This window comes from Pieris napi, chromosome 1, assembly GCF_905475465.1.
Source record: "Pieris napi chromosome 1, ilPieNapi1.2, whole genome shotgun sequence".
Taxonomy (NCBI): Eukaryota; Metazoa; Arthropoda; class Insecta; order Lepidoptera; family Pieridae; genus Pieris; species Pieris napi.
Genome location: NC_062234.1, coordinates 13,157,125 through 13,178,179, shown reverse-complemented (window position 1 = coordinate 13,178,179; position 21,055 = coordinate 13,157,125). Strand labels below are relative to the sequence as shown.

The window sequence follows — 21,055 nt, the reverse complement described above, 5'->3', positions numbered from 1 at the left end:
CTATGTAAAGCTAGACACCGAGAAGAGTGGAAGCTTTTAGAGGAGGTTTATTTCCAAGGACAAACTGTAAAACAGAAATTAACCGGCTTGCCTTGCGGCTTATTAGTGTTTATAGTACTTCACATTTTTATGTACTATGATAAGTACTTTACAGCAATGAAGGCTATTATTATTATTAACTCCTTTCTTCTTATAAATGTCTTGTCTTAATATTCTATTACCAAATATGCGTTGACATACACAGAATAGAATAACTAGTGGTGTAAATACATCCGTGACATCCAAATCAAATCAATGTTCCAATATCAAATTCAAATTCAGAATAAACCAATCAGGGACGTTCATGCATTAAAATACCTATTATAGTGTGTTATTACATCAATCAGACCTAGATGACTTGGAATTTTTGAGATCTTGTTTATTTTAAGTTTAGCCTTAGTGTGTGGTCAGTGAACCGTGACGAGCCTTGAAATACAAGGTCAGTTGTATTGTTTCAATGTTTATGGGCTAAGAACATTGGTATCGATAGTACGACAAACCCATATAGTTGACGGTTTAAAAAGGTCTAATAGCGTATAACAAATAGACATCATTTATCTCCGTAGGGTTCATCGACAAGTAAATTGTCAACTGTCAAACGGTTACAGGTAAAAAAAGATAATACCTTCGAATTTTAGTCGAAATCGAAATCAAATGTCTCATTAAGTTTTACTCAAAGTATACTATATAAATTTATATATTTTTTTAAAGTTTGAGCATACATTGATAAATTAAAAAGCTCTAAGCTCCAGATTTCTGTATCTGTTTCATGATCATTTATCAATCAAATAGGCAAGTAGGTGATCCTGTGCCTGACATACGCCGTCGCCTTTTTGGGTCTGCGGGTATCGAACCTACGACCTCGTATTAGAAAAACTTCAAATTATTGCTATTGTATCAAAAAAGTCACAGTAAAGTCACTGATGAACTTACTAATTTCCATTTATTTTCAGAAAAAAAATAATGTATACTTTCAAGCTTGAATAAATAAATATTGAAACCAAAACATGGGGGCATATTTTTACGAAATCGCCTAAATAAAATATCCACAACTAACCATTATCTATGGTATTTATATAACCCAGACCGGGTTTGATCAAATTTTATTCTGTGCAAGCGTTTTCAAAAATAGACAATCAAATACATTAACAGATGCGTTTATACCTATTTTAATATTGTTTTATATTTAAAGGGGGCTAATCCGGGATCACAAAACCTGCAGCACCAAAATGATTAATATAGATAAGTAATTTTTATAGTTCTATAGAATATACTCACGTTCAGTTTCATGACTGTTTCTAGCGTGGCCTCTGATCTGTTCATTCACATAGTTGTTACTTTTTGGAACATTCAGTGCACTTCGGATGCCCACGGATGAGTTGTCAAGATGGCCAGGACCGATTTTAGGAACATGGCTCGAACAGTATACTTCTTTATCCTCTGTCCAGTGTTGGTTGTTGTAGTATGTCTGGAAAGAAGAAAAAATGTGAATAGAGCATCAAAGCCGAGGCATCAAGTGAGTTAGGTATCAGAAAAATTTAAAGTAGCTGACGGTGATTAAAAAAATTTGAAAGTAGAATTGGAAATAAATATTTGAATTTGGAATCCGGAGAAAAAATGAAAATGACTGGCCGTGGGAAAACGGAAGCGTCATTATTGTTCAGTGAAAGGTAATTGAAGGTTTAATTACATGACTTAAAACATTAATAAAATTATTATACGAAATTTACTTAAAGTATGAAGAAACCGTATATCTTATTGTTTATGCTTGACTAGTTCGTTGAATCGTAAACATTAAAAGTTCAAAGTTTAGCCAGGTACGATTATGTATACAAAAATTGGTTGATGTATATGCATTGGGGGCCACTTATGTATTAATTTATAAAAGCTTGCCAAGTGCCAACGCTTGACACACTGAAGAAAAATAAAATACAAGATTTAATTTGACAAGCACTTGTAGGCAAACATAACAAACATAAAGGAAAAAAATATTATAAAAACTTAATTCGCTTGTTCAGAATGCTCAAGCTGGATATCGGTTAGGTTTTGCTAAAACGCGTTCTTCTGAAAGGAGGCTTCTTGTTGTATTTGTGTGTGATGAATACACATCGCATACATCAGTATAATAGTTACACAACAGTAGACACTTAAAAAGTCAGAAAATAGAGTGTGTAAATAAAGGCATGCAAGTGTGTAAATAATTTTTAAACGTATCTAAATCAATATTCAATAGATATTGTTTTCCATTGAGGCTCGATTACAAAGGCCATGTTACAGTCGTTTGAAGCTCATTCACGGACACAATAAGTAATCGTCCAATGTAAAGTGACCCCGTGCACAAATACGATTCAAATTACAAATATAAATACATTCCTTACAAATTCTTTGAAGGGATTTTTAATTAATGATGTTTTTTCCCAATATTAATTTAATTTTTAAAATATTATAGAACAAAACTTACCTACGTTCTTAAAGTACAGTTTTGTGCTATAAGTAGCAGTTTTTATCTCTAAAATATATTATTTTATTTATATTTAACGTTTCTACCATTGGTTCAATATAGGTTTCGGCACTTTGGATTTTGAAGGACGCCTCAAAACATGTTTTGTCGCCTCCAGTTCTATTTATTTGAATACTAGCTGACCTGGCTAACTTCGTTCCGCCCTACAACCTTATAATATCGTTGTTACTTTAATTTAACTTATTTTAGGATTTCATTAATGTTAAGTATTACATTAATACGGAATTATATTTAAGTTTGTTAAGGAAGAGCTGGGAACCCTGACACAGGTATTTCTTACTTAAAAGGGTTCCCAAATCTTCACACATTGTAGTGCATATCTACTTGAAATGAATAAATACATTTTTTTTTTTTTTTTTTTTTTTTAATACAACTTTTTTTGCAAATACAGAAATGTTTTATTGCTTGCCATTGCGAAAGAAGAATGGCAGTTTTACTGCATGTTAAGCACTTTCTGATATCCAACATCTTTTGATCAGGATCAAAGCATGGTTATGCATCTCCTCATTCACCTCAAGATCGGAATTTCTTGAACTGACACGAATTCGACGTAAAATGATGCGTAGTTTTGTCAACAGATGGCACCATATGGTTTTTGCATTCGTAAAATTAATTAATTTATTTATTGTTATTCGATAACTTATCCGATATTTTATTGCTTATTCTGCTATTCGGGACGCAAACAAATCCAACAAATCAAAAACCATGGCAATCGGTCCAGCCGTTCTCGAGTTATAAGTGTTGTAACAAACACGACTTTCTTTTATATATATAGATTAATTTAATTGATAGTATTTTATTGTTTTTTACGTCTAGAAAAATCCAGTTATACATATACTCTGCATATTTTTCATATTTAGACAAAACAATGTACAAACAGGTAATCATAAAAGTGACATATTCGTAGAGGTCACGAGAGGTCAGACAATACTGGTTGTAAGCTAACGCAATAATGTTTGTGATACGCTTAGTTATCGTGGACAATAAAATTTAATTCGAAACCTTTAACGCTGTGCCACTGACCGTGTTATATTACCGTTTTCATTCATTTCGTATGCATTAATTAAAAAATTAAGGTATCAAATCTGTGTCGAATTAGTATGCAAAGTTGTGAATTTTATTGATTAATAATTATAATAGCCGTTTAATTCAGAATATTTCACATTTAAACACATTTATATACGTATCTCATTTGTTTTTTGGTCTAGATCTCGCCATTTCCTTAATTTGGTCTATCCAAATTCTACGTTGTATTTCTCTTATTTATTTATTTTTAATAACATGTTTTAATTGCGCGTATATTTTTCGAGAACTTGTAAAGGTTAGCTTAGGCTAACTAACGACCCCCACACTCCCCGAGTAGAAGTTGCCCCAGCCGGCGCGGGGGCGAACTTGATTTCCCAACAATAAAAAAAGGCTAACAAATTTGTCGATTATAATACTTTTGTGTTGAATAAGAACTGTACAAACCCTACAACAGAGAAGTTCCTGGTGCGGGAACAAGATAAATAATTGTATCAACTAGATATTTTATTTCGCACATACTCATGTATGTATGTTGAAGGGAGTATCCGGTCGTTTAAAAAGGTTTACACGAGGACGTGGGTACAACTCGAAGGGGCATTACATATACCTACTATTATTATAAAGAGGAAAGTTTTGTATTTTTGTGAGGAATAAACTCAAAAGCTGGAATTACCAAAATTTAACTACCATTAGAATGTTTCATTATCCCCGAGATACATATTTACTTCCTTTTTGAAGCCAGGGAAGGGATTATTATGAAAATCCTTTATTTTTAGTCCCCACACCCACTTTGCGAGTGTAGGTCGGAAGAGCATCACCCACCTTTCTAGAGAGCTCTTGATAGACGACAAAACATTTTATATGATAAGTTTCATATTAATTAAACAAATATACAGTATTTACAATTTTCTTAACCTACATAGCAATAATAAAAAGAAAATTAAAACAAATTTAAAAAGTTTGATCCCTGTGGCAGTTTACCTAATAACAGTGAAACGGCTTAAATGGCAGCGTTTCCAGGTTGAAGTGCGATACTTATTCGTTAAACGAGGAAAGCACCAGCTTTGGGGTCACTTGCAGTATCTACCAGGCGCTAACTTAAAATTTTAATCAGCGCCAGTGCACACACCCAGAGTCTCTACTCCAAAGGGAAGAAAAACGAAGTTGGAGGAAAGATTGTATTATATTTTCCGCCTGTTTTATGTATAAAGAATGCCATTGATTTATGTAACACAGGTAAAATTGTTTAAAAAAACCACGGAAGTCGTTAAAATTTTTACAATAGTACCAAGGTTTAAAATTTTGTAACAGTAAATAAATATGAATTACATAATACATGAGTAATAATTCAGGTTAATAACTGGTGAGTCACAAGAACATCTGATCTGAATTACTCATATTTATTTACTTTGAAATTCAATGACACTGACTTATTGTACAATTGTATTCAATACGTTTCAGCACTGGTACGAACTAATCTTGAGTTGTTGGTTGCTTCAGTGGGTGTCCTTTATGGGTATGGGGTTCTTTTATGGGTGTCTATGGGCTGCGATGACTGCCCTTTTTGGGTGTCGTAGACTCGTTTGCCTATATTTTATATAAAAAAAATACGCATATGGAAAGACTATATCAAAATTCCATACAATATAGACCGCTGTCGATCGCGGTCTTTATATAAGGTGTATTTAAACCTCATGCAACACATATTATACATATAATAATTGTATAACCCTAATCAGATCTCCTATTCTATGTGAGATGTCATAAGATACACACAAAATATTTTGAGCTCAATTTTTTTAGAACAGGTGGCATACGGGCTGTAGGCTCATCTGATGTTATGGACACTTTAAATTCCAGATGGCTCGCGAGTGCGTTGTCGGCCTTTTAAGAATTGGTACACTCTTTTCTGGACCCTAAGTCGAATTGATTCGGAAATACTTCAGTGGGAAGCTGGTTCCACATAGTGGTGGTGCGCGCAAAAACTGCCTTAAAAACGCTCAGTTGTGTAACGACGGACGTCGAGGTGATACGGGTGGAATTTCGTATACTGCCTCACTACTAAACTGGCGCCTTCGAGACCAGTCTGTAGTTAGACTGGTCGAGGATCCTCCCTTTACGTTGGAGAAACAGTTTACCTTCACAAAGTATACGAAAGGAAAATAATATTCAAAAACAACATAAAGTTGTTTGTTACTTAGTGCGACAGAAAACAGGTTTTGTTACATAGTAGGCCAATTGTAGGAAACGAAAATTGCAAGACAATATACAAGGTCATCTAAATGCCACAAATCGTGAATTCGTGATGATATATATTATCACGGAAAGAGAAATCATTTATTATTTTGATATAATAATATGAACATGTCAAGAAAATAATAATCACACTTTATTTAAATCACAATAACACAAAGCAGGAGAAAAATAATATAAATTAAGACAAGGGATGATAATGGGCGGTCTTACTACTAAAAGCAGTTTCTTCCAGACGCCCTAAATGATATAACTGTTGTGACATTATGAAGATACGGGAGGTAACATAGCAGGTATTTTTTTAAGAAAACGGAACAGAGAAGAAAAGAAATGCAATGAGTTATAATAGAGAATGCTCCAGTTCTTGGAAAAAAAAATGATATAATAATTACGTTAATTAAGTCACTAGAGTGAACGTTACTACTTTATGTCTATCTTAATATATATAAATTACGTGTCACGTTGTTTGTCCGCTATGGACTCCTAAACTACTGAACCGATTTCAATCAAATTTGCACACCGTGTGCGGTTTGATCTAACTTAAAAGATAGGATAGCTTACATCTCAATTTATACCCGCAATATTATTTTATTGCAAATTATTTGTTAATTATTTGATAGTCACAATTCTAACAGATGGCGCTGTGTTGAAAGTACCAAGGTTTCACATAAGCTACAATTTAATGGCATAACCACCAATAAAGCATGGTGGTCACCATGACTGGTGTTCTCCTACCGTTTCCCTTAAATAGTTTACTACTATGTAATATAACAAAAACCTTAGCCACAGCAACGCTTGGCCGAGTCTGCTAGTAGTAGTATAAAATGGAGAAATTAATTCAAAATAATAATTGTCGTAATACAGCGAGGGAATATGCCAGTATTAAAGGTAAGCTGCCACAGAGGCCATAATTTGAATTATTAATAATAGAACACTTAAAGAAATTAAAAATAATAAATATTACTAAGGATAACGCAATGATAATTATTAAGCTTAATTGAATAGATTAGGTACATTATGTATGTTTTTACTAACCTTCAAAGTCAATTTTGTGCCACAAACAGCGCACTTAAAGCATCCACTGTGGAAGAATGTGAAGTCCTTTAGCGGTCCAACTCTGTCCACTTGGTACACAATCTCGTTGCACCGAAAGCAGGTGCTTTCGTAAAAGTTTGGCCGATACATTGTGACACTTACGACATAGTTTCACTTCACTTGCACTTCACTTTAATATAATGATTCGTACTATACCCCTGAAATTTGCGATCGTATTTTATATCGTATTATAACAAGGTTTTCGGTTTCCTATATTTTTATACTTATAATTTTTTCTAGCTTTAACACAACAAATATAAATGAAAAAGCAAACGTTGAGTACACTAAAATAGAATTTTATAATAGACCTTTTTAAAAAAAATTATGTCGGTTAAACCTACGCTCTGACATTGCCGATAAAAACGTTGCGTTAATTTGTTGTCCTATATGTTATTAATATACGGTAATCGTATATATTCTTAGCTCAAAGAAGCTTAGCACAACATCACGAGAAACTATGTTTATAAAGTCATTGAATGAGTTTGCATGTGCATACTTATAAATAAAATTAAAGAAGAATAACCAAAGAAATAAGAAAACGGATATTATATACGATGTCAGTAATTTAACACACTAAAGGAGAAACATTTGTAATAACATTTCCTTGCCTTAATTATAGCGTTTGTATTGATTAAAGGTCCCCTCGTTACGCTACTATATGTAGGTATATGCCGCCACGCACTTTAGGAAATACCGACTTGAGGTTGGGAATAGTTTTTTAAAATTAAGTTCCCTTGTTTTTGTTTATGTCGGAAATTGACGTCTTGTATTTTTTGAGTAACCGTCGTAGCAAAAAATATAAAGTACACATTTTCAAATGTGTTTAATACTTGTAAATGTTCTAGATAATTTTTCAAGTATAACATTGAGCAGTTAAATGACCAGCAATTGTTTTCCGTTTCTCTTCAGAAATAACTGGTGTTTATTAGCAAATCAGTGCTTGCAATAGGCTAGGCTTAGAGTAGTCTAAGTCATAAGAGGAAGGGAACGAGTGATTTTTATTAATATAGGAGTTATACCGAAAAAGCTATGAATTTAGAAATTTTCAAATTTTTCCTTAGCCGATGAAACTTGGGCTGTTCTTAACCCTTGTTAAGATTAAAATAAAGAAAATAGTTGTCTGTAAAGTCGGTTTACGGACAATGGATTAACGTGACAACGTTATAACAAAACACACGAAGAAGGAGTGAATCCTCGGACGCATAGGCCAATCGAGTGGAAGAGAGATAGATGCGGCGATAGCGTACAATGAGCGTAACGGGACAATGAGGCATCGATTTATTAGACGACGTTGTCACTGTTGTATACAAATTTTGCCACAAAAGCTTGGCAGCCAAATTGGATTCCAGGGCATACAGATAAGGATTAAACAGGTATCCCTAATGTAGATACAATTATAATAATGTCACACATACGGGTTAAACTGATAACCACCTTTTTTAAGTCGGTAAAAATCGAAAAAGGTTAATAAAATGTGTGCAGATTGTATTTATTTATTAAAGTCATATTTACAGAAAACAACGACGCCTTTATGCCATTAAATAAATCAGTGGCGGTGCAACCTCTTAAGGTCTGGGCCTCAGATTTCTGAATCTGTTTTATGATCATTTGTCAATCTAATAGGCAAACAGGTGATTACCCTCCTGTGCCTGCCACACGCCGGCTCTTATCCCAGCCAACGCAATTTTTAGATAATTTATTTTTCACATATGAAACATATATGAAGTATGATATATATATTAGTTTTTATTAGGTATAGGTCCCATGATTTAGGTATTTATGTTTATACAACAGCTGATAATGACGACTTTTTTACGAAATTGTCGTCTTTTTAGTAAGATTTTTTTGATAAATATATTTTATTCCCGAAACGGCAGATATCATATAACTTGCTCCATACGTTGAAGGCATAACTATTGGAGCGTGCCGATATAATGATAGACCACAGCGTTCATCTGTGCGTTGTATTCCTTGTATGTAGCTGCATTCCATACTCGGCTATAAACGATTGTTAATTGTACTGTGTTTCAAAAGAAATAATGCGTTTTGTAACAAATAATTAGTAGGATATAGAATTTTACAAATGTGTACGACACGATTCTACCAAAAAAAATTCTTTGTCCTAAAGTTTATTTTATGATTTTTCGTTAATTATGCACAAAAACGAAAACCAAACAGGTTTTAAGGTTGCTTTCGTGATAGTATTAATACTCATATTTGATACCAAATTTTGACATATATATCAATTAGACCGACCGACCTAAACACAAAACTCAAATTTAGAATTTCCTTGCTGTAAAGTCAAAGTCAAATGTTGTGTTGATAAGTGTAATTAAGAGTGGTCAGTTTTGAGATTAATAATTTTACTTGTCTACAATGTTTGGTTGTGCAGGTGTGGATTGTTTTAAAGGCACAATGCGCAAGCGAGGTGTATAATTGATGAGGCGCGTGCGGGGGAGCTCTATCACCATACTGGCGGCAATAGAGGGAAGGCTAGATGGACGTATGAATTGTCATACTGTCATACAATATGGACATACTGTGTGTGGTTTTATTGCGGCGATGTGTGTTTTTTTTTTGACTGAATGTGCCTTAACTAATATAATATTAAGGACAATATTGTAACTTACACAATAAAAACCATGTGGACTTGTAATTGTCTGCTTAAATTGACTTTTTTCAAAATATTTTTACCATTAAATGCGAATCAGTCATATATTGAAAATGAATTTGTTTTATATTCACTTAACATTCTATAGTTTATTGTTAATATTTTTTTATAGAACAGGGGGCAAACGGGCAGGAGGCTTATCTTAAATGATACAGCCTCGCCGCCCCAAGCTCATCTGACGTTAAGTGATACATGCACACTAACAATGCCAGAAGGCTCGCAAGTTTGTTGCCGACCTTTTAAGAATTGGTAAAAAGGAGCCTAGTATAGCAGAATATGCGAACTTTAGTATCACCATAACATTTTTGTACCATATTCTTACATAAATTATTATTATGTTTTTATAACTTGCCAGCATCTGATATATTAGAAAATAGAATATTAAAAAATATGCTTTAATACGATATTCAATTCTATTATGTCGTAGGTGGTCTATGATTTTTAAGAAAGGTGACACAAATGCGACCGGTTTTCAAACATTTATGGTTTTATTTGTAGTGATGTCATCTTTGAATACAATATGCGCAAATTTTAAGAATTTTTGCGAATACTAGTATATCACCAAGAGACATTACAATACTATTCAGAGAGGGTTCAGAGGAGTTGTTAGGATTAATCTGCTCAGTTTCATCATCGGACGCGGAGGCAGAATACGAAATTCCACCCGTATCACATCGACATCTGTCGTTCCACAACTGAACGTTTCTTAAGACAGTTTTTGCCGCGCACCACCACTATGTGGAACCAGCTACCCACTGAAGTATTTCCGAACCAATTAGACTTAAGGTCCTTCAAGAGAATCGTACCAATTTTTAAAAGGCCGGCAACGGACTTGCGAGCCTTCTGGCAATGTTAGTGTACACGTATCACTTAACATCAGATGAGCCTTCTGCCCGTTTGATTCCTATTACATTAAAAAAAATTCAATTCATTACACAAACCGAGTGTTAGTAATAGATTGGGAGCAGTTTCGTAATTTTTCTTGTTACTCAATTCTATTGAACTATACGTCTGTATAATCAGCCCAGTTTCTACCGTAGAAAGTGATAATATTTGAACAACTCAACAAACCGAACATCGTTTTTATCTTCTGCTATATTGTATGAATAAATCGCAAAAGTGTCTAAGTCACTCAATTGCTTTAATAAATTAAACCTATAATGATTTATATAGCGTTTTTAACTAAAGTTAAGTTTTCTGTACCCTCCAGATACCCCCCAGGCCCTCCTTTTCTCCCTCATTTGTCCCTCCTTTCAGAAGAAGGCGTTTTGTCCAAAACTCACCAATATCCAGATTGAGCATTATGATAAACGAGCTAGGTATAGATATTGTTGTTGAACACATTTTGAAATAAAATTTTCCTTTAGTTTTTATAATTTTTTTATCTCGTGTTTGTTATGCCTATAAGTGCTTGTCACATTAAATGTTGTATTTTATTTTTATTGAGAGTACCGAGCGTTGGCAAGCTATTGTAAATAAATACATTATTATACTTTTAAATTGTGCTAGTATTGCAGTATCTAAACTACCCGTTGTACGGTTTCCAAATAATTAAAAGGATTTGGTCACAGGTGCAACAAACATACATAGCAAAATACTATACAAATTTAAATGTTTCACGACAACACAACTGAGCGTTTCTTAAGGCAGTTTTTCTCGTACCACTATGTGGAACCAGCTACTCACTAAAGTGTTTCTGAACCAATTCGTTTTTAAGGTCCTTCATGAAAACAGCGTACCAATTCCTTAAAAGGCCGGTAACGCACTTGCGAGCCCTCTGGCAATGTGAGTGTCTACAACAACACTCTAATTTAAAAAAAAAAATCGAATATACAAGACTAGTTTAAAATTTGACCTTCAGAAATATCGTTACGTTTCTGAATCAAGTTACATAAGTCGATTTCATTTTTATTGCTTCCTTCACATTTAAGTGGGAGGTGACTTTGGCGTTGGTCAACGCATGTAGGTTTGTTGTGGGACGAAGTACTTTTACTACATCAATGGACCATTCATGAAAACTACTTGCTGCATTATCGTTTTGCAAGGTGAGGTAAGATACACACACTTTGGATTTAAGTAACAGAAATATTAAATCAAATATTATTCAATGAATCATAGATATCTTAAAAGATTCAGAAACTATTTTAAAAAAATGTTTTGTCGTGGACAAACAGACAAACTTACGCCAAACCTAAACGAGACCTGAAGAGACAGTGTTTCAGATTGTCCTGTCCATGAGGGAAGACAAATTATTGGATTTGCATTCCCTAAGTGCCACAAATTTATGTCATGAAATCTGATAAAAGCCAAGAGGCTGAATGCAGGTAGATGAAAAAAAATGTCCTGACTGAATGTCTAATGTATAGATACGACGAAACAGAGTAACAGATAAAAATAACAGAGACGAACACTGATTTATTTTTAATTTGTTTGGTTTTTTCTTTATATTCGATTTAAATCCCCCTTAACGAGAAAAGCTCAACGTGAATAATTTGTACATAACGCGTTATATGGGGTCATACACACGTGTTCTTCTACAACGCGTTTCCTATAACGCGTAACCAATCTACCGTGTTATAGGATACTGTACTATGTTTTAATTTATAAAACTGTGACGAATCTATATACGGCTAAAGGATCAGGTTACCAAAATGGTTATTTGCTAAGTCCAAATAAGCGAGGGCGGTGTGCCCAACTTATAAATGACCAATTTCGGTCATAAAAACCTTTGGCTATACAAATAGCTATTTTATTAAAAACTATAAAGTACTAAATGTCATGTGGCAGATATTTCTTTCTGTTTCATCGACAATTTTTCTGTTGACACTGATTGCTATTTGTCTCTATGATATGCCGGTTTTTTGCGGCACTATAAGTGCTAATTGCGCCGCTAAAAGTCCATTGGTCAGGATTTGCCTAACCTAACCTTACCTAAAGTAAGAATCACACGTTTGACTACTAAATTTTGTAGTCCTTTTACGGCTACTGAACATATGCAGAATTTTGGTTAGAAATTTCATAGTGACGTCATCGGGGCATGATATTTACCATAGTAGAACTTGCAAAAAACGTCTTGTATATTGAAAAAATATTAGTGGGTATTGGTACGGACGAATAAGTCCTACGCCTCGTTGCGATTACGATTGGTATTTGCGTTGAACCTAATTCAAATTAACACATCGCAAGCAATGACTAATAAAATACGTTTTTGGATGTTTTATGCGGGTTTTTAAATCTATAAGACAGCTTTAATTAGCGTTCTGTTTTACTTAAGTGATAAAACCGGCATATTTTAAAAGTAATATATATTTCATTGTTAGCGTTACGATTTTGGGTTTTGATAAGACACAGTTAATGGCAGTGGCGGCAAATTTATCCTACGTAAGAATCTAATAAGATCGCAATCTAAAAACCTTTTTTAACAAAACCTCATTTCATACAACGCTGTCGCACTGGCAACCAATTTCACAATAAAAAACACTGACACAGGCAATAAATGATTAGAATACGTGCTCACTTTTGAAAAAAGAACGAATCTTGGCTATGGCGTTTCACATACTTTTTAATTTGACAGCTGTCAGAATATTCGCGGGACGCGCGCCACTTGCGGGGGCCGGTCGAACACTGGCCGCCCGCAATTGTTTACGGCCAGTGTTGCGTCGAAATGTCAAAGAATCAACAGGCAAGCCGCAGAAGGCTTTGCGTATTTAGCAATGTTACTCTGTGAGGCTGATTTTGTACAATACAAAGTTATCGAAGCGAGCATTTTGTGGCATATATCCGTTATTTTAGGAAAGTGGATATTGTTTATCTGGAGAACTGATCAAGCTTCAAGTTAGACTTTAAGTAACAAAACCAAAAATATAGATAAATTTACTTATGTAAAAAATTGTAAATATAAAGAAATTAATAGAACTATAATGCGATTAATATCTTAACAGACCACTTAAATGTTTAAGTTATACGCTGATTTTTTTTAATACATGATTCATTAAAAATAGCACAGGTTATAAATTTATCTTTGAGGAGAGATTCACAAGAAGCGGCGCGGGCCACAACGGGGCATTCCGAACTAAATCGCCCGCTGGAGAAAGTAAACTACGATTATAACAGCCTTATACAAATGCATTGAGAACTGTACCTTATCATAATATATCAAAGTCTGAAATGGATTGAAATCGAAAACACGAAGTCATGGCACTACAGGTGAAGCTGTTAATGGAATTTGAATTTAGAATCTAAATTTAAATATAAGCAGGTTCCATATGAGTATGTTAGAAATATGCGTGATTAAAGCTTTAATTAACGTTATTTATTATGTATACATCATTTACATGTTAATTAATTTTTTTCTTATTTTATATTAAGCATTGTAAGAATTTCGGAATGGCTTGATTTGCCGATGTGCGTTTTTCAGTCCATATAAAAGATATCAACGCGCTTGATGCATATTTTCTAAATGAATACATTTAAAACGCAATTAAAAATAACTTTTCTCTAAATTTATTTATTGGTAGAAATTATAAATAATATATTATTTATACAATTTATATTATAGTATTTAATTTTGATAGATTCCATCGAAAACTAATAACTCCAGAAGTGTACATACATAGTATCGATAACAATATCGTTAAAATTCATACAATTTTTATTGTTCATAACAAATTATTTTATCAAAAGCATAAACATTTGCCGATATTTTTCACTAGGCGTTAATTGAGATCCTTATTTATTCTTAAAGCTAAGTTAGTAAAATAAATACTATGTGATTGCATTATTAAGAACTATCTATACAATGTTTACATTAATGTTACCATATTATAGCACTTTGACATATTTTTCTTCTGATAATAGACAATTTATATTTTTGTCTTAATCATATAAAATAAGTTTTCATGTTACACAATTGCTATAGAAAAAATTACAGGAGCGATTTTTAATTTTTAACCTATGTTGTCCTATTTGAAGTATTCTGTTTGTGCAACAGTAGTTTAATTATAATTGTCTTATGAAGAATTTATTATGTCAAGTACCTATAAAAACATTAATAAGTCAAATGGAAGAGACGTGCTGTGCTATCCACGACAAAGGGAATCTTAGTGTGGCGGCTAGTGCACATTCTTTGTGTCTAATATGTGTAATAAAGATTTTTCTTTCTTCCTTATTTCACGTAAATTGTTTGCACATCTCGAGGGTTCATGAACAGATTTATAACAGAAAATGAGTTCGATATTATGGAACTTTATGCTGATTCAGCTTTTTGTTGGTGTGAACAGACCTCGTGCTGTGAAACTAGTTGATGCTTACTTTTCGGCTGCAAGAGGTCTGTACCCCAGGTCCACTGTAAATAAAATGCGTACAATTAATACTTACACGTATACAATATAGCACGTATTCGAATGGATTTCTTGTGGCACGATTTTTTGCGATCTTTTCAACAATAATCGTTATATTTCAGTAAATACACAAAATAATCTGGATCAAGACTTGCCCTAATACTCTGATATGATATGTATGCCCTAACAGCATGGTAATAGCGGGAAGTATGGATTGTCCTGCCCTTACAATGTCTGCATGTGCCCTTTTTAATTTTACGAATTAATATATTTTACAACGAACCTACTGAACCTACTCATCATGTTTCTTTTTTTTAGGTTTTCTCTTTAACTAGGGTTGCCTGGAAGAGATCGATTATTAGCGATAAGGCCGCCCGTTGCATCCCTTATATTTTTTATGTATTGTGTTATTTGTGTTTCTTTTATTTTTATTGCAACGAAGTATAAATAAATAAATAAAAAATAAATAATATTTCGGACAATATTGTAACTACTGCAGTAATAACCATATGCACTTATGATTGTCTGCTTCAATAAATATTTTATTATTTTAGTAATAAACGTATATGTAATGTTTTTATTGTTGCGTTAATTTGTTGTTAATTTCATTTTATAATGTGAACACACTGAGTAATATGTTTTCCTTGTCTATGTTCTTCGAAGATCTAGTAAATTTCATCTCATAACGAATAGTTGTGATAGACAAGTTGGGTACAAATCAACAAAGAAAAATCTGGCTTGTCTTGGTAGATTCGGAGAGTAAAACTGTCGGTATATATTTTCATGAATATTCTATTACAAGGGGCTGATAACTGTAAGATTTTTAAACACATATTTTCTCCATAGCTTTAATCGCGTTTATAACCTGGACATCGTGGGTTAGTTTGAATATCAGTTATCATAATTTTGGGTCAATACATAGCACTGATACAGAGCACGCAAAACTATACACTATTATAATGGAGGCACTGGATGGAAACCAGTGGAAGCAGATTAAACGCTCCAGATGTTTCCTATCTGTACACGACGCTCAAATTGAAAGTTGTTGTAACTTTGCTAGCTAATAATTTAAAAGTAAAGTGGCAGATTATAATGAACTTACAACGAGAACAGCAAAAGTGAGACCGGTGAAGTACCCAGCGAGAACATCACTCCAGTGGTGTTTGTAGTCGGTAACACGTGATAGGGCCGTGTACCAGCTTAACATGACAGCTGTGAATTGGAGTACGTGCCGGAAGATCCTAGTGCTGCCCCAGACCATTCGTTTTTCCAGGTATAGCTAAAATATTAGTAATTTACGATAAAATAAAATATACATATATTTCAATTATTTAAAGGCTTACAATTAGATCTTTTCCTCAAATTTAGACTAAGGCCCTCGAAGATTAAGTAAGGAATACAGCGAACGTATTAACCTATAAATATAAGAATTAATTGGTGTTTATTAGTCTTGCTAAAACTCAAGAATGGCTGGACCGATTCGTTTAATTATGATCTTGAAATATTTGTGGAAGTACAGGGAATGTTTAAACGGAAACATAAATAATTATAAAATAAACAATTGAATTTTCTAATAAAAACTTCTAGCTTGGAAAAATTAGATGTCTTTCGTCTTTTTACAAATAAAATGTCACTTTTATATTAATAGACGCCTTTAGATTTATTAAATGAATCGTGTATTAAAACCTAAACATAACAATCAAATATACAATTTTCTTTCGAAATTTGTATTACAAAGCTGTAGTACGAGGATATCTTTGGTTTGTATTAAAAATTTTGTGTTAAATTTGACACATCTAGTGAATAATTATTTAAACCTCTCTAGTTCTGAAAATAAATGTTCTTGAAATTGTTATATTTGAAGAGGCCTTTTGAGGAATGCCTCAAAACAGGACCCTTTATTCTAGACAGTTAACAAATATACTCACAGCTAAATATATCATAGTATACGCTGACCATGAGGAGTGACCACTTAGGAAGGACATGTGCATGTCATTGAACTTATCAGTGTAATTATTGCCAGTGCATTCGAACTCATGACTCTCTATGTAACGATGTTGCCACTGTGACAAGCTGCAATTTACATTTGGACGGCAAAGCTGAAATATGTAAAATGTTTTGAGTTTTTTTATTTCGGAACATTTATCAAATAAAATGTTAAATGAACTTGTTTGGCAAAGGGATTCTTACTTATCATTTTTATACATAAATTTATATATGGACTAAAGCCCACTATCAGATACGATTTTGAATACCAATAGCGCTGCCTTTTAGGGCCTCAGATGTCTGTATCTGTTCCGTGATTTCTAATAGTAGGTGATCAAACTTCTCTCGACTTTCATCCCTGAGGTCGTAGATTCGATCCCCGGCTGTGCACCAATAGACTTTCTTTCTATGTGCGCATTTAACATTCGCTCGAACGGTGAAGGAAAACATGGTGAGGAAACCGGCTTGCCTTAGACCCAAAAAGTCGACAGCCGCGGCGTGTGTTAGGCACAGAAGGCTGATCACCTACTGGCCTATTAGATTGACACATGATTATGAAACAGATAGAGAAATCGGGGGCCCAGACCTAAAAAGATTGTAGCGCCACTGATGGTTATTCATATTTAATTAATCTCTATATTTCTCGAAACATTTACTTTAACTTGAGAAATAATTAAACGATACAATATTTACAATAGGTAAAGAACCTATAATTATTATAATTAAAATTACAACAAATTTAAAAAGTTTAGTCCCTGTAAACATGTACATAGAATTCAAGATGGTTGTAAATCAATTACTTACATCAAAGAAATGAGGTCTTGGTCTTCCGATGACGTTCTTCGCAACATTTGTTGTCAGCTCAACAAAACACATACCATACGAGAAGCAGGCAAAGACGCAATAGAATCCCCTCATCCACAAAGGCAGAGGAAACTTGAAGCATGGCTCATCATCTTCTTTTCGAAGTAACATCCATTCGCAAAATAGAATCTGAAAGAATAAGTATCGTGCTAACTCTGTTAGAAGGACGAAGGATCGCAATTGTATATTTTTGGCAACACCTGGGATGTGAACCCGATACCTCATGAGAGCCGAATAAATGAAGAAGAAATACGTTTTTCCAAACGTTTTAAATTTATTTTTATTCCTTAAAAAAACATTTAATTAACAAGTTTAAAGACTAATTTCAGAACAACATTGTGGCGTGGTATATTTTTTTATTAAAACTGGCGGACTTATCGCTTTCGAGCGATCTCTTCCAGACAACCACTGTGAGAAAAAAAAATAGATACGGTGAGTGCTAGAAGCGCAAAACTACATAACTTACTTAGACAAAACTAATGGAACAAACCAAAGCCATTGAAACATATGTAAACAGTGAAAGGGACAATAACAATTTTTTTTTGAAAATTTTAAATAATACAATAGCTTAAATTTATCAAAGCTTACTAAATTTGATTCATCACAGATAATAACGACATCACATCACAGATAACGATAGATGTGAGGTTTCTATAGTAAAAGCTAGTGTATAGTATAGTATAGTATAATCGTGTACTCAATAAAGCGCGCATTAGCTATCAAAGTTTTCAGTTCATCTCTTACCATTATAGCAGGTAGGCCTATCCCATACAGCCTCAGCATATCCGTTGAAACCGTGTCAGATTTGTAGGGGTACATAAGGCTTTCATCGCCGCAGAAAAAACCACGTTCAAATCCTTGCCATACATCTCTCGTTACAATTACCAGCGCAATCACTGGAAATACAAAAATGTAATGTTTTGTGCACCAAAATTAATCTAAACTAAATTATAAATTTGTAAGTTTTGAGGTTGTATCTTGGTTAGGTTGGATCTACTGAACCGATTATAAAAACTCTATTACCAATTGCCACGTTATTTGTGAATGTCATAAGCTTGTTAACTCAAGCCGTATTTGCAAAGTAAGTCGGAGTAAAAAAAGGTCGAGCGAAAACGTTTGCTAGGAATGCTGCCATAACGATGAGAGATATATGATGAAGATCTGGAGAGAAGTTGTAGAGTTTGAGCTTAATTTTGACGTGACAATGTTAGATAAATCAATGAACACCGGCACGCACGAATCACATGACTCATTGTCCCGTTACGCTCATTGTACGCTTGCGTCGCATCTATCTCTCTTCCATTCGATTGGCCTATGCGTGCGAGGATTCACTCCTTCTTTATATCCATACAAAATAGTGATAATTTAATAAAATTATTTAATTTTATTCATTAAAGTATGAAATCATTTCATCAATGTTTTGTTATTACGTTGCCACGTTAAACCGATCACCGGTATTATCTAAAACGTGCCAACTTAAATCTTTAATTACTTGATCCCACGGCCCAAGTGTCCCTATTCCAAAGGTAACCAGTCGATGTTGGAAGAAAGACTCTTCTATGATTAATATCTCAGATTTTGTATGGCGAGTCATTTTCAAAATAAGAATTGAATTTCAACATTTTCATAAGGTACAAAAGGAAGTAGTATGAAACTCATAATACAATAATTCTATAATAAGACATTCTTATCGTCAAACGTATTAATATCAAACGAGGAATCGATGCATGACTCTTCCTAAGATATCCTATCATTTATCAAACACGTAACTCGTCCATGACAGTATCGACCCCAAGCAAAGATATTTATATTACATTCCTAAAATATCTAAAGCATAATTTTTTTTAGATATTATTTTAGAGATAACATAATGACCTGAATATCTTCATTTAAAATGTACTTTCCATTGATATTTTATCAAGTTTATTTTTGTGTAACGAGTTTCCTAATTTTGAATTAAAAATTGATATATTTTACAACAATTTTCAAATTTACTGTAAATTTGTTTATCATGCTCATAATGAGGTTTGTTTATATTTAGTTTTAGTTATTATTTTTGGTTTTTATTTTGTGGTTGCTTGAAAATTTAAATAGTTTAAAGGAGAAACCCTAAGAAAATTACTTTTGACCAGACGATTTGTGAAAATTTCGTGAGAGAAAATATCATTTCGCTTTCAGAGTTAATAAAAAATGCATGAATAAAATTTTCATATAAAGTGAAAATTATCACGCGCACATAATTCAATTTGTACGTAAATAATGTTTGTAATCGTTCAAGAAAGCAATACATTGCCAACCAATCCGAAACAGTTATTAAAGCGTTGGTTCACCTACGACCTAAGTGCCTTAAGCACTGAGCCAAGGAATGCTGTTACTAGAACTCTCAACTTTGAGATTGTGGGTTCGAAAACCAGCTGTGCACTATTAGATCACTCATACCATGCTTGAGAGAAAAAAATCTACGGCGTTTCAAGACTATAAAGAATGTTTAACAAGGAAACAAAAATAAATCTGTGATCCAAATGTGCTACTGGACATCATTACCATGTTACGAAGGCAAGAAATATTGTAATGGTTTAAGATATTGAAAGATTATCCGGCAAGTGGAATTTTGATCATAAAAAAGAGTTAAGTAGCGTAAAATACTATTACAAAATCATTATAATGCTTTAAATATTTTTAGTAAAGCTTATATTAAAATAACTCGGTAAAAAACTAATTGTAAACTTTTCGTCGTATTTTTGCTGTCAGTAAAATTATATGGTTTTTATTCATGCGTAGTTCGATGGAAGGCGAAAAGGAAGGTTCATTATCTACTTGCCTATTAAGAAAAATTGGAATAACATTGAAGTACAAGTTATATCACATACAAATATATATAGAACATATATATTATTTGTTACAACTATTCCATAAAATGAATGCGAGAAGCTAAAATATGGTGCGCGATATGTTTTACTTATATTTACCCATTTTAGATATTATTTTTAGATTTAGGAATATTCTATAAGGTACTAATAGTTCAAATTAATTAAAATATACTGAAATTAAATATATAAAGATTTCAAAAGCAACTGAACGATTGTTAAGTGAAAAATAACAGGAAAGTTCTGAAAATTAATACTTAAAGGAAAAGGCTACTTCAACTCACGTGTACATATACAAAAGCAGTCGATAACGAATTTTCTCAGCAAATGCATAGATCTCTCTTCTCGCGACATCTTGACGTACACAGACCAGATAGACTGAGCCAGTCACTCC

At 33.2% G+C, this 21,055-nt stretch overlaps 2 protein-coding genes across 5 annotated transcripts in view; both read right to left on the bottom strand.

The window, feature by feature from the left end:
* The window catches only part of LOC125051572 (hillarin), a 41,637-nt gene extending 28,374 nt beyond the window's left edge, over positions 1 to 13,263 (bottom strand). Inside the window, exons 1-3 of one of the 4 annotated variants that reach the window (XM_047652118.1) lie at positions 13,165 to 13,263; positions 6,875 to 7,092; positions 1,318 to 1,507 (exon numbers count right to left, since the gene is read on the bottom strand). In XM_047652118.1, the coding sequence (XP_047508074.1) occupies positions 1,318 to 1,507; positions 6,875 to 7,024 (340 nt within the window). In that variant the 5' untranslated portion in view covers positions 7,025 to 7,092; positions 13,165 to 13,263. The other 3 variants (XM_047652029.1, XM_047652273.1, XM_047652193.1) reach the window with 3 other exon arrangements.
* A 1,494-nt stretch (positions 13,264 to 14,757) lies between these two features.
* LOC125054725 (putative phosphatidate phosphatase) lies at positions 14,758 to 21,055 on the bottom strand. The gene is made up of 6 exons (XM_047656767.1): positions 20,946 to 21,055; positions 18,539 to 18,690; positions 17,735 to 17,923; positions 16,873 to 17,043; positions 16,047 to 16,223; positions 14,758 to 14,949 (listed from the first exon to the last, which is right to left on the bottom strand). The coding sequence occupies exons 1-6, from the start codon at positions 21,013 to 21,015 to the stop codon at positions 14,851 to 14,853; spliced, it is 858 nt and encodes a 285-aa protein (XP_047512723.1). The 5' UTR covers positions 21,016 to 21,055; the 3' UTR covers positions 14,758 to 14,850.

Coding starts and splice junctions, on each gene's coding strand:
- LOC125054725 (XM_047656767.1), bottom strand. CDS start 21,015: ATGTCGCGAGAAGAGAGATCTATGCATTTGCTGAGAAAATTCGTTATC. Junction 18,691..20,945: donor CTGCTTTTGTATATGTACAC/GTGAGTTGAAGT, acceptor TTGTATTTCCAG/TGATTGCGCTGGTAATTGTA. Junction 14,950..16,046: donor TCACTTTTGCTGTTCTCGTT/GTAAGTTCATTA, acceptor TTTTATTTACAG/TGGACCTGGGGTACAGACCT.